This window comes from Oncorhynchus clarkii, chromosome 5, assembly GCF_045791955.1.
Source record: "Oncorhynchus clarkii lewisi isolate Uvic-CL-2024 chromosome 5, UVic_Ocla_1.0, whole genome shotgun sequence".
NCBI lineage: Eukaryota > Metazoa > Chordata > Actinopteri > Salmoniformes > Salmonidae > Oncorhynchus > Oncorhynchus clarkii.
This window is the reverse complement of record NC_092151.1, coordinates 16,273,597-16,287,281: the sequence shown is the minus strand read 5'-3', so window position 1 is coordinate 16,287,281 and position 13,685 is coordinate 16,273,597. Positions and strand designations below refer to the sequence as shown.

The 13,685-nt window shown below is 46.2% G+C and overlaps 1 protein-coding gene across 5 annotated transcripts in view; it reads left to right on the top strand.

Annotated features, from left to right (window-relative positions):
* LOC139408440 (calcium/calmodulin-dependent protein kinase type II subunit beta-like) overlaps positions 1-13,685 on the top strand; it is a 61,158-nt gene that overhangs the window by 22,865 nt on the left and 24,608 nt on the right. For 3 of the 5 annotated variants that reach the window (XM_071152347.1, XM_071152345.1, XM_071152342.1), the window contains exons 12-14: positions 9,396-9,444; positions 10,094-10,165; positions 11,752-11,786. In XM_071152347.1, the coding sequence (XP_071008448.1) occupies positions 9,396-9,444; positions 10,094-10,165; positions 11,752-11,786 (156 nt within the window). The remainder of the gene's footprint in view (positions 1-9,395; positions 9,445-10,093; positions 10,166-11,751; positions 11,787-13,685) is intronic. The other 2 variants (XM_071152346.1, XM_071152344.1) reach the window with 1 other exon arrangement.

Here is a 13,685-nt window from a genome sequence, read left to right as displayed (position 1 = left end):
CAGGTGCAGTGATCTGTGAGCTGCTCTGACAGCTGGTGCTTAAAGCTAGTGAGGGAGATATGAGTCTCCAGCTTCAGAGATTTTTGCAATTCGTTCAAGTCATAGGCAACAGAGAACTGGAAGGAAAGATGACCAAAGGAGGAATTGGCTTTGGAGGTGACCAAAGAGATATACCTGCTGGAGCGCGTGCTAGGAGTGGGTGCTGCTATACCAGTGAGCTGAGATAAGGCGGGGCTTTACCTAGCAGAGACTTGTAGATAACCTGTAGCCAGTGGGTTTGGCGTCGAGTATGAAGCGAGGGCCAACCAACGAGAGCGTACAGGTCGCAATGGTGGGTAGTGTATGGGGCTTTGGTGACAAAACGGATGGCACTGTGATAGACTGCATCCAGTTTGTTGAGTAGTGTTGGAGGCTATTTTATAGATGACATCACCGAAGTCGAGGATCGGTAGGATGGTCAATTTACGAGGGTATGTTTGGCAGCATGAGTGAAGGATGCTTTGTTGCAATATAGGAAACCGATTCTAGATTTAATTTGGGATTGGAGATGCTTAATGTGAGTCTGGACACCCAGGTATTTGTAGTTGCCCACGTATTCTAAGTCAGAGCCGTCCAGAGTGGTGATGCTGGACGGGCGAGCAGGTGCGGGCAGCGATCGATTGAAAAGCATGCATTTAGTTTTACTTGCGTTTAAGAGCAGTTGGAGGCCACAGAAGGAGAGTTGTATGGCATTGAAGCTCGTCTGGAGGTTAGTTAACACAGTGTCCAAGGAGGGGCCAGAAGTATACAGAATGGTGTCGTCTGCGTAGAGGTGAATCAGAGAATCACCAGCAGCAAGAGCAACATCATTGATGTATACAGAAAAGAGAGTCGGCCCGAGAATTGAACCCTGTGGCACACCCATAGAGACTGTCAGAGGTCCGGACAACAGGCCCTCCGATTTGACACACTGAACTCTATACACCTTAGCATACATACATACATACATACACCTTAGCCAAATACATTTAAACTCAGTTTTTCACAATTTCTGACATGTAATCCTAGTAATATTTCCCTGTCTTAGGTCAGTTAGGTTTACCACTTTTTTTTAAGAATGTGAAATGTCAGAATAATAGAAGAGAGAATTATTTATTTCAGCTTGTATTTCTTTCATCACATTCCCTGTGGGTCAGAAGTTTACATGCACTCAATTAGTATTTGGTAGCATTGCCTTTCAATTGTTTAACTTGGATCAAATGTTTCAGGTAGCCTTCCACAAGCTTCCCACAATAAGTTGGGTGAATTTTGGCCCATTCCTCCTGACAGAGCTGGAATAACTGAGTCAGGTTTGTAGGCTTCCTTGCTCGCACACGCTTTTTCAGTTCTGCCCACAAATGTTCTATAGGATTGAGGTCAGGGCTTTGTGATGGCCACTCCAATACCTTGACTTTGTTGTCCTTAAGCCATTTTGCTACAACTTTGGAAATATGCTTGGGGTCATTGTCCATTTGGAAGACCCATTTGCAACCAAGCTTTAACTTCCTGACTGATGTCTTGAGATGTTGCTTCAATATATTCACATAATTTTCCTACCTCATGATGCCATCTATTTTGTGAAGTGCACCAGTCCCTCCTGCAGCAAAGCACCCCACAACATGATGCTGCCACCCCCGTGCTTCACGGTTGGGACGGTGTTATTCGGCTTGCAAGCCTCCCCCTTTTTCCTCCGAACATAATGATGGTCATTGTGGCCAAACAGTTCTATTTTTGTTTCATCAGACCAGAGGACATTTCTCCAAAAAGTATGATCTTTGTCCCCATGTGCAGTTGTAAACCGTAGTCTGGCTTTTTTATGGCAGTTTTGGAGCAGTGGCTTCTTCCTTGCTGAGCGGCCTTCAAGTTATGTCGATATAGGACTTGTTTTACTGTGGATTTAGATACTTTTGTACCTGTTTCCTCCAGCATCTTAACAAGGTCCTTTGTTGTTGTTTTGGGATTGATTTGCACTTTTCGCACCAAAGTATGTTCATCTCTAGGAGACAGAACGCGCCTCCTTCCTGAGCGGTATGACGGCTGTATGGTCCCGTGGTGTTTATACTTGCGTACTGGGGCTGCGTTTGTGAGCGATGTTCTTTAGGGTCTGGGCACTGCTGCCTTGTATAGGTGGACCTGGTCGTAAAAGCTGTTCAATTCCAGGGTGGAGTGGTGGGCCAGGTAAACATTTGGTTTTGAGTCACAGTCATGGGAAATACTTGTGTTTACCTGCTGTATGGTAGCAGGGTGGAAATATTTTTGTGGTAGCAGGGTGGAGATAGTAGAATAAGCTTTTTCAATCACTCACTTGAGTGCTGTGCCTTTCCTGCTGTGCTCTCAGGTTGTATGTGCCTGTGTGTATTATTATGTGGCTGGGTGACCCTAGTTAGTCCTCAGACAGAAGGTCTGGGGTGCGCTGTGTGTTTGGACACCAGAGTTTAGACACCCTGTGTTTGGGAAAAAGTTTTTTTTCTTGTATATATTTCCTGTTTGAGTCCATAAGGAATACAATCTGTGTCTTGTGTTTGTCCTCAGTGGGTGTGTGTGTGGGGGGTGGGTTGTCCTGAGGGCTATCAGGGTGGCTGACGGGGGTTGCTCAGAGGGGGTGGGATCCTCTGGGCTTGGGGTTCTTCATTTGTTGGGGTTCTTCATTCTTCATTTGTCTGTCCCGCTGTGATGTCAACTTGGTCAGGGTCTGGGGTGGACTGTTCTGCTGTGGTGTCAACGTGGTCAGGGTCTGGGGTGGACTGTTCTGCTGTGGTGTCAACGTGGTCAGGGTCTGGGGTGGACTGTTCTGCTGTGATGTCAACGTGGTCAGGGTCTGGGGTGGACTGTTCTGCTGTGATGTCAACGTGGTCAGGGTCTGGGGTGGACTGTTCTGCTGTGATGTCAACGTGGTCAGGGTCTGGGGTGGACTGTTCTGCTGTGATGTCAACGTGGTCAGGGTCTGGGGTGGACTGTTCTGCTGTGATGTCAACGTGGTCAGGGTCTGGGGTGGACTGTTCTGCTGTGATGTCAACGTGGTCGGGGTCTGGGGTGGACTGTTCTGCTGTGATGTCAACATGGTCAGGGTCTGGGGTGGACTGTTCTGCTGTGATGTCAACGTGGTCAGGGTCTGGGGTGGACTGTTCTGCTGTGATGTCAACGTGGTCAGGGTCTGGGGTGGACTGTTCTGCTGTGATGTCAACGTGGTCAGGGTCTGGGGTGGACTGTTCTGCTGTGATGTCAACGTGGTCAGGGTCTGGGGTGGACTGTTCTGCTGTGATGTCAACGTGGTCAGGGTCTGGGGTGGACTGTTCTGCTGTGATGTCAACGTGGTCAGGGTCTGGGGTGGACTGTTCTGCTGTGATGTCAACGTGGTCAGGGTCTGGAATGGACTGTTCTGCTGTGATGTCAACGTGGTCAGGGTCTGGGGTGGACTGTTCTGCTGTGATGTCAACGTGGTCAGGGTCTGGGGTGGACAGTTCTGCTGTGATGTCAACGTGGTCAGGGTCTGGGGTGGACTGTTCTGCTGTGATGTCAACGTGGTCAGGGTCTGGGGTGGACTGTTCTGCTGTGATGTCAACGTGGTCGGGGTCTGGGGTGGGCTGTTCTGCTGTGATGTCAACGTGGTCGGGGTCTGGGGTGGACTGTTCTGCTGTGATGTCAACGTGGTCGGGGTCTGGGGTGGACTGTTCTGCTGTGATGTCAACGTGGTCAGGGTCTGGGGTGGACTGTTCTGCTGTGATGTCAACGTGGTCGGGGTCTGGGGTGGACTGTTCTGCTGTGATGTCAACGTGGTCAGGGTCTGGGGTGGACTGTTCTGCTGTGATGTCAACGTGGTCGGGGTCTGGGGTGGACTGTTCTGCTGTGATGTCAACGTGGTCAGGGTCTGGGGTGGACTGTTCTGCTGTGATGTCAACGTGGTCAGGGTCTGGGGTGGACTGTTCTGCTGTGATGTCAACGTGGTCAGGGTCTGGGGTGGACTGTTCTGCTGTGATGTCAACGTGGTCAGGGTCTGGGGTGGACTGTTCTGCTGTGATGTCAACGTGGTCAGGGTCTGGGGTGGACTGTTCTGCTGTGATGTCAACGTGGTCAGGGTCTGGGGTGGGCTGTTCTGCTGTGATGTCAACGTGGTCGGGGTCTGGGGTGGACTGTTCTGCTGTGATGTCAACGTGGTCAGGGTCTGGGGTGGACTGTTCTGCTGTGATGTCAACGTGGTCAGGGTCTGGGGTGGACTGTTCTGCTGTGATGTCAACGTGGTCAGGGTCTGGGGTGGACTGTTCTGCTGTGATGTCAACGTGGTCAGGGTCTGGGGTGGACTGTTCTGCTGTGATGTCAATGTGGTCAGGGTCTGGGGTGGACTGTTCTGCTGTGGTGTCGCAACTTTTGTCGGGGTCTGGGGTGGACTGTTCTGCTGTGGTGTTGCAACTTTTGTCGGGAGCTGAGGTGGGCTGTTCTGCTGGCTTGTCTGCGGGGGTGGCCACCTATCTAATGGGTTGTTCTCTGTCACACGCCACCCCCTAACCCTCTCCTCCAGCAGTCTGATCCTCTCCTCTAGTGCTCTGTTCTCCTGCTCTTTCTCCTGTAGATGTTGTCTCACTACAGTCCAGAGTGCAGATATGTCCCTCTCCACCTCCAGCACTCTGGGTCTGGTTAAGGGGGTGTTGTTGTGCTGGACTGTTGTCTGGGTCTGGTTAAGGGGTTGTTGTTGTGCTGGACTGTTGTCTGGGTCTGGTTAAGGGGTTGTTATTGTGCTGGACTGTTGTCTGGGTCTGGTTAAGGGGTTGTTGTTGTGCTGGACTGTTGTCTGGGTCTGGTTAAGGGGTTGTTGTTGTGCTGGACTGTTGTCTGGGTCTGGTTAAGGGGTTGTTGTTGTGCTGGACTGTTGTCTGGGTCTGGTTAATGGGTTGTTGTTGTGCTGGACTGTTGTCTGGGTCTGGTTAATGGGTTGTTGTTGTGCTGGACTGTTGTCTGGGTCTGGTTAAGGGGTTGTTGTTGTGCTGGACTGTTGTCTGGGTCTGGTTAAGGGGTTGTTGTTGTGCTGGACTGTTGTCTGGGTCTGGTTAAGGGGTTGTTGTTGTGCTGGACTGTTGTCTGGGTCTGGTTAAGGGGTTGTTGTTGTGCTGGACTGTTGTCTGGGTCTGGTTAAGGGGTTGTTGTTGTGCTGGACTGTTGTCTGGGTCGGTCTGGTTAAGGGGTTGTTGTTGTGCTGGACTGTTGTCTGGGTCGGTCTGGTTAAGGGGTTGTTGTTGTGCTGGACTGTTGTCTGGGTCTGGTTAAGGGGTTGTTGTTGTGCTGGACTGTTGTCTGGGTCTGTGCTGACTGGAGTGTAATCACCTGCTGTTCCAGCTCCACTTGCCTTACCTCCAGCTGGGTGAATTTATCCCTTATTTCAATGAGGGAATAGTACTCTGTGATGGGAGGTTGACTTTCCACTTGGGGTTGCTCATCTGTGGGTTTATGTAATGAAGAGGGCTCGTCTGACCCGCTCGGGGTGGGGGTATCTTTCTCAACGGAGAGCTTCTCCTACTGAGCTATTTCTTTGATTAGGTGAAAGTCCAGCTGAAACTGTTTGCGGTTTCCCTGTACCAATACTGTTCCAGACTTCTAGAGATTTATATTAGCTGACTCAGAGTCCTCGTTGTCTAGTATCATGAGTTTCCACCCATCGGTAACTCATGATATATGATATAGCACTGTGGAATGCCAGGGGATGGTCTGCGTGGAAGATAAGGTTGCTTATCTTCCCAATTTCATAACAGTCAGCAAAAAGGGAACAATAATAATAATCATTTTTGGTAGTTGTAAGCCTTCTAGGTAATTCCGTCCAACATCAGGTTGTAGGTTTTGAGTTTTGATTTGGAGTGAAGGTTATGTTGTGGAGGGTGGAATCCTGTCCCTACCAAAAAATCTAACTTTATCTAACTCGAAATCTATCCTTTTAAAGAACATGCTGAAAAATGCAGGAGCTTATCTGCTCATGACCTCTCTCTCTATAGCTCTCTCTCTCTCTCTCTTTCTCTGTAGCTCTCTCTCTCTCTCTCTCTTTCTCTGTAGCTCTCTCTCTCTCTGAAGCTCTCTCTCTCTCTCTCTCTTTCTCTGTAGCTCTCTCTCTCTCTTTCTCTGTAGCTCTCTCTCTCTCTCTCTCTTTCTCTGTAGCTCTCTCTCTCTCTCTCTCTCTTTCTCTGTAGCTCTCTCTCTCTCTTTCTCTGTAGCTCTCTCTCTCTCTCTATCTCTCTCTCTCTCTCTCTCTCTCTCTCTCTCTCTCTTTCTCTGTAGCTCTCTCTCTCTCTCTCTCTCTCTCTCTCTCTTTCTCTGTAGCACTCTCTCTCTCTCTCTCTCTCTCTTTCTCTGTAGCTCTCTCTCTCTCTCTCTCTTCTCTGTAGCTCTCTCTCTGTCTCTCTCACCCCCCTACATCTCTCTCTCCCTCCTCTCTATCTCTCTCTCTCTCTTTCTCTGTAGCTCTCTCTCGCTCTCTCTCTCTCTCTCTCTTTCTCTGTAGCTCTCTCTCTCTCTGTCTCTCTCACCCCCCTACATCTCTCTCTCCCCTCTATCTCACTCTCTCCTCCCTTCTCCCTCTCTCTCCCTCCCCTCAATATCTCTCTCTCCTCCCTTCACCCCCTCTCTCTCCCTTGCCTCCATATCTCTCTCTCCTTCCCCTCCATCTCTCTCTCCCTCCCCTACATCTCTCTCTCCCTCCTCTCCATCTCTCTCTCCCTCCTCTCCATCTCTCTCTCCCTCCTCTCTATCTCTCTCTCCCTCCTCTCTATCTCTCTCTCTCTCTCCCTCCCCCTCCTCTATATCTCTCTGTCCCTCCTCTCTATCTCTCTCTCTCTCTCCTCTCTCGCTCTCTCTCTCCCTTGCTCTCTCTCTCACTCCTCTCTATCTCTCTCTCCCTCCCCTCTATCACTCTCTCTCCCTCCCTCCCATATCTCTTTCCCTCCCTTCCAGCTCTCTCTCCCCCTCCATCTCTCCCTCCCTCCCCTCCATCTCTCTCTCCCTCCCTCCTTCCCATTCATATCTCTCCCTCCTCCCTATCTCTCTCTCCCTCCCATCCATCTCTCTCTCCCTCCTCTCTATCTCTCTCTCTCCCTCCTCCCTATCTCTCTCTCCCTCCCATCCATCTCTCTCTCCCTCCTCTCTATCTCTCCCTCCCCTCCATCTCTCTCTCCCTCCATATCTCCCATGCCATGATAGATGGATTGGTGCCTTTCTCTATTCATAGAGGATGATGTCTGGATGATGTGGCCAGACATATGGATTCTGCTAGTATGTTTAGATAAGCTGGAACAGACTGGTTCATGTATGTTACACTGGGAATAAATGGTGCCATATTCCCTATATAGTGCACTACTTTTTCCCAGGGTCTATAGGGTCCGTAGTGTACGTACTATATAGGGAATAGGTTGCCATTTGGAAGGCGGGGAGTGTGTGTTTGAGACCAAGGCTATATGTCATGAGGAGTGGATCGATAATACTGCTGCATCTGGAAAGGAAGGAACACACACACAAGAAACACAGCCTGTTAGTGTATGTGTGTACGTACACAGGCTAGCCATTCTTATTGTATGGTGTCCACGTGATCACACATGCTCTTAGTTAGTTAAAGACATGTTACGGATCTTCTACCATGATCACACATGCTCTTAGTTGGTTAAAGACATGTTACGGATCTTCTACCATGATCACACATGCTCTTAGTTAGTTAAAGACATGTTACGGATCTTCTACCGTGATCACACATGCTCTTAGTTAGTTAAAGACATGTTACGGATCTTCTACCGTGATCACACATGCTCTTAGTTAGTTAAAGACATGTTACGGATCTTCTACCGTGATCACACATGCTCTTAGTTAGTTAAAGACATGTTACGGATATTCTACCGTGATCACACATGCTCTTAGTTGGTTAAAGACATGTTACGGATCTTTTACCGTGATCACACATGCTCTTAGTTAGTTAAAGACATGTTACGGATCTTCTACCGTGATCACACATGCTCTTAGTTGGTTAAAGACATGTTACGGATCTTCTACCATGATCACACATGCTCTTAGTTAGTTAAAGACATGTTACGGATCTTCTACCGTGATCACACATTCTCTTAGTTAGTTAAAGACATGTTACGGATCTTCTACCGTGATCACACATGCTCTTAGTTAGTTAAAGACATGTTACGGATCTTCTACCGTGATCACACATGCTCTTAGTTAGTTAAAGACATGTTACGGATATTCTACCGTGATCACACATGCTCTTAGTTGGTTAAAGACATGTTACGGATCTTTTACCGTGATCACACATGCTCTTAGTTAGTTAAAGACATGTTACGGATCTTCTACCGTGATCACACATGCTCTTAGTTAGTTAAAGACATGTTACGGATATTCTACCGTGATCACACATGCTCTTAGTTGGTTAAAGACATGTTACGGATCTTTTACCGTGATCACACATGCTCTTAGTTGGTTAAAGACATGTTACGGAACTTCTACTAAGTATTCTTTAAACCTCCCGCCTTGGGCTGGATGTGTTAATGTGTAGTTCATACATGCATAATATAATGCATAATATAACTTAAATTAATTAAAGCGGCAAAGAGGCTCAATGTGTAGCGAGTGGAGTGAGATTTAATCTAATGCAATACAAAATGCATTAAAATTACGGAGTTAACAGTTTGCGAAATGAGAAGGAGTAGGCTACAACGAGCAATCAACAGGTATGCATGCTGTTGTTTTCTCTGAATGGGATTGGAGAGAAAGTGCAGCATGTAGCCACAATTAGCCTAGCTAGTTACAATTAGCCTAGCTAGTTACAATTAGCCTAGCTCGCTACAATTAGCCTACGTAGCTACAATTAGCCTAGCTAAGCACAATCAGCCTAGCTAGCTACAATCAGCCTAGCTAGTCACAATTAGCCTAGCTCGCTACAATTAGCCTAACTAGCTACAATTAGCCTAGCTAGGATATCCAACAAAACTTCATGGCACTAGTCGAATAGTACAATTATTTCAGACCCCCATCCCTAGTGGGCCAGCCCCCTAGCAATTCGAGTTTCAGGCAATGGGCTTCAGCTTCTCACAATTTTAACAGCTAGCTAGTAAATAAATACAAATAAATAAAAAGCTAGCAAGATACACACAGCAGAGTAAGAGAGAGCAGTGGCGTGGTGCACATAACTGCACATTGTCGGGGACCACTTTTGGCTAGTGGGGATTACTTTGAGAACTACTGGCTAAAAAGTATGCAAAAGTACCGAAGAATCTCTTTAATGTTCATTGATAAAATCTTTAACTATAATAGTATGAGTGGGTTATAAGTGGTCTTCCTGGTGAATGGAAAGGGTCTGTAATAGTCCTCTCTCAATTCAATACTCTCTCTCTCTCTTCTGTCCATAGGGAGCCGTCCTAACTGCAATGCTGGTGACGAGGAATTTCTCTGGTAAATGTGTGTGTCATACATAAACACTTACACGCATGCACACACACGCATGCATGCACGCCACAGACAACCACGTGTGCACACAAACACACACGCACACACACACACACAGAGACACATGCACTTGCTCTCTTTCTCTCTCCACAAGCACAAAAAAAAAAATGTCATGAGATGTTGTCATTATCACAAACTGATCGGGTGAAGACTTTAGTCTCCCATTATGAAGGACTAAGTTTGATTACAATGGTAAGCTGCATGGTTCATAACATGTCCCTGTTCCTCTGGACGAACACAGTGTCTGCCGACCAAGGTAAGTGGGGTGAGAGACTTCTCACTGGAAACAGATGTCACCATGTCATTGGATTTAGGTTAAAAGATGGTGAAAAAAATATGAAATTCCCTGACGTTGATGACTTTTTACACTGATTCAACATCATCACATAGATTTGTTTTATGTTGAAATGTTTTTGCCCTTGACTCACTTTGATGAAACTTAACTGGGACTTGGGTAATATGACTTCAATCTGGCATACTCTTCACACTGACACGCTGACACTCTCCTCTCTTCTCTTCCCTCACTCCTTCCCCTTTTCTGTCCTTTGCTTTCACTTGCTCTCTGTCTTTCTCTCTCTCTCTCTCGCTCTCTCTGTGTCAGTCGGTAGACAGTCTACATCTCCTGCGTCAATCACTACTGTTCCTGCAACTGCTGCTGGGATAGTGGAGCAAGGTATCTTCTTCCATCCCTCGCTTCTATACCTCCTCCTGTTACAATTATACCGTCTCTCCTCTCTTCTTCTTATCTCCTCTCCCTCGCACTTCCTTCCTCATCCTTCCCTTTTGCACTCCTTTTGTCCTTCCTCTCCTGCACCACCTGTCTATCCTCCCTCCCTCCCTCCCTCCCTCCCTCCCTCCCTCCCTCCCTCCCTCCCTCTCTGCTCTATTTATCCTCCTCTCCCCCCTTTAATGAATGAAGCAGCATACATGGCGTGTTTATCTACCCTCCCTCCCTCCCTCCCTCCCTCTCTAACATGCTTTTTTGTTTAACATTTTCTGCCTGTGTTTTGTCCCTCATGAGCAGTATGTGAGGTGTGTGTGAGGTGTCTTTGATGTGTGTGAGATACAAGCTGTGGAGAGATAAAGAGATAGTTCTTTCTGTGTTCAGACTCTTCCAGGCCAAAGCTGAGGATTCTCCTCCCACTCAAAAGTTATGTGTTGCTATGGTGATTAATCAGTGTCAGCACCAGAGCTTCCTGTGTTCTCACCTCTCTATCTCGCTCACTTGCTCACTCTCTCACTCTCTATCTATCTCTGTCTGTCTGTCTGTCTGTCTGTCTGTCTGTCTCTCTCTCTCTCTCTCTCTCTCTCTCTCTCTCTCTCTCTCTCTCTCTCTCTCTCTCTCTCTCTCTCTCTCTCTCTCTCTCTCTCTCTCTCTCTCTCTCTCTCTCTCTCTCTCTCTCTCCTCCCCCCCCCCCCCCCCCCCCCGCCTCTGGTTATTAATACAGAATACAGAAAGATTCATAAACCTTCCTGCAAGCATTTATGAGTGTGTGTGTTTATGATCAGTTTATATTGTAATGTAAAGTGTTTGTGTATCATCATTTACATGGCTCTCCTTACTGAATTATATTCCTGTATTATTTTCCTGGTGAGGAATCCCCTAATGTTAATCTGAATGAATCCCACCTGCCGCAGAGATGAACAAAACCATTATTATACACCTGCTTCTCCATTTCATATTCCACTACACTTTCACCTCTAATCCCCTGTGTGTGTGTATGTGTGTGTGTGCGTGTGTGTGTGTGCGTGTGTGTGCTATCCCTGATGGACTGTGCTGATCCCTTGCTTTGGGCAGTGGTTCAGGTTCAGGGTTAATGAGTGTCAGTTGGATAGAGGTTTTTGTGCATGTGTGTGTATGAATGTGTGTGCTTGTGTGTGTGTGTGTGTGGGGGGGGGGGGGTTATGAGAGATAGTTACAGTACAAAGTAGATCACTGTTGTCTCAGTGAGAATGTGTGTGTGTGTGCGATTCTAAATGTTTTAGTGTGCTCGTTTGTAGGGGTTTAAAGTAGTTTGTGTGTGTATGAGCTTTAGTGGGTGTGTTGGCACTGTTTAGAGTTTGGCGTTTCAGTGTGTTCGCTTTCGAGAGTTCTGTGTGTGTGAGAGAGGGTTTAGTTAGTTTAGTGTGTGTGTTAGCTAGCTTGGGGATAGCTAGGTGTCGACACTTGTGCGTGTGTGTGTGAGGTGTGTTTTAGCAATAGAGTGTGTAGGATGACTACTCTACCCTCTGAGAGTGTCTTCTCAATCTCCTTGGCAGCCAAGAGTCTCCTCAACAAGAAGGCTGACGTCAAGGTAAGATACATAAACACGTGTATCCTCCCCTCTCCTCTCTCTTCTCTTCTCTCTCTTCTCATCTCTCTTTTCATCTCTCTTCTCTTCTCAGCTCTTTTCTCATCTCTCTTCTCAGCTCTCTTCTCATCTCTCTTCTCTTCTCTCTTCTCATCTCCTCTTCTCTTCTCATCTCTCTTCTCTTCTCATCTTATTTCTCATCTCTCTTCTCTATTCTCTCTTCTCTTCTCATCTCTCTTCTCTTCTCTCATGTCTTCTCCTCTCTCTTCATCTCTCTTCTCCTCATCTCTCTTCTCATCTCTCTTCTCCTCTCTCTTCTCATCTCTCTTCTCCCCTCTCTTCTCTACTCTCTTCTCCTCTCTCTTCTCCTCTCTTCTCCTCATCTCTCTTTTCATCTCTCTTATCCTCTCTCTCTTCTCCTCTCATCTCTCTTCTCTTCTCTCTTCTCCACTCTCTGCTCTTCTCTCTTATGTCTTCTCCTCTCTCTTCTCCTATCTTCTCCTCTCCTCTCTTCTCATCTCGCTCTTCTCCTCTCTCTTCTTCTCTCCCACCTCCTACAATTGGCAGTGTTATGTGGTGTTGTATTGTGTTTTGTGGGCATGCTGTTTGGGTGTGAGTGTGTGTTTATTACTGCTCGTTGTATACACTGCGTGCTGTCTGTGTCAGCTGTTTGTGTGTGTGTAGCCTATTAGTCTGACTATCCAGCGTAGTCTGATGCACTGTAGCTTCAGTTACTTTAGCTATGTAGTTCAAATGTTCTATTCATGTGCACTGTCAGCGGTCAAACCCACCATAGATATAACATACGCTGTTCTATAGACCTCTATGGGTCAAACTCTCAGGACAGCAATGGATGTGTACAGTAGACTCCAATAGTCATGTTTATGGTAGGGTTTGGTTGTTTATGGTAGAGTTTGGTTGTTATGGTAGGTTTGGTTGTTTATGGTAAAATGTGATTGTTTATAGTACGGTTTGGTTGTTTATGGTAAGGTTTGGTTGTTATAATAAGGTTTTATGGTAAGGTTTGGTTGTTTATGGTAAGGTTTGGTTGTTTAGGGTAATGTTTGGTTGTTTATGGTAAGGTTTGGTTGTTTATGGTAAGGTTTGGTTGTTTATGGTAAGGTTTGGTTGTTTAGGGTAAGGTTTGGTTGTTTAGGGTAAGGTTTGGTTGATAATGGTAAGGTTTGGTTGTTTATGGTAAGGTTTGGTTGTTTATGGTAAAATGTGATTGTTTATAGTACGGTTTGGTTGTTTATGGTAAGGTTTGGTTGTTATAATAAGGTTTTATGGTAAGGTTTGGCTGTTTATGGTAAGGTTTGGTTGTTTATGGTAAGGTTTGGTTGTCTATAATAAGCTTTGGTTGTTTTTGGTAAGGTTTGGTTGTTTAAGGTAAGGTTTGGTTGTTTAGGGTAAGGTTTGGTTGTTTATGGTAAGGTTTGGTTGTTTATGGTAAGGTTTGGTTGTTTATGGTAAGGTTTGTTTGTTTATAATAAGGATTGGTTGTTTATAGTAAGGTTTTATGGTAAGGTTTGGTTGTTTATGGTAAGGTTTGGTTGTTTAGGCTAAGGTTTGGTTGTTTAGGGTAAGGTTTGGTTGTTTAGGGTAAGGTTTGGTTGTTTATGGTAAGGTTTGGTTGTTTATTGTAAGGTTTGGTTGTTTATAGTAAGGTTTGGTTGCTTATAGTAAGGTTTGGTTGTTTATGGTAAGGTTTGGTTGTTTATGGTAAGGTTTGGTTGTTTATGGTAAGGTTTGGTTGTTTATGGTAAGGTTTGGTTGTTTATGGTAAGGTTTGGTTGTTTATGGTAAGGTTTGGTTGTTTATGGTAAGGTTTGGTTGTTTATGGTAAGGTTTGGTTGTTTATGGTAAGGTTTGGTTGTTTATTGTAAGGTTTGGTTGTTTATG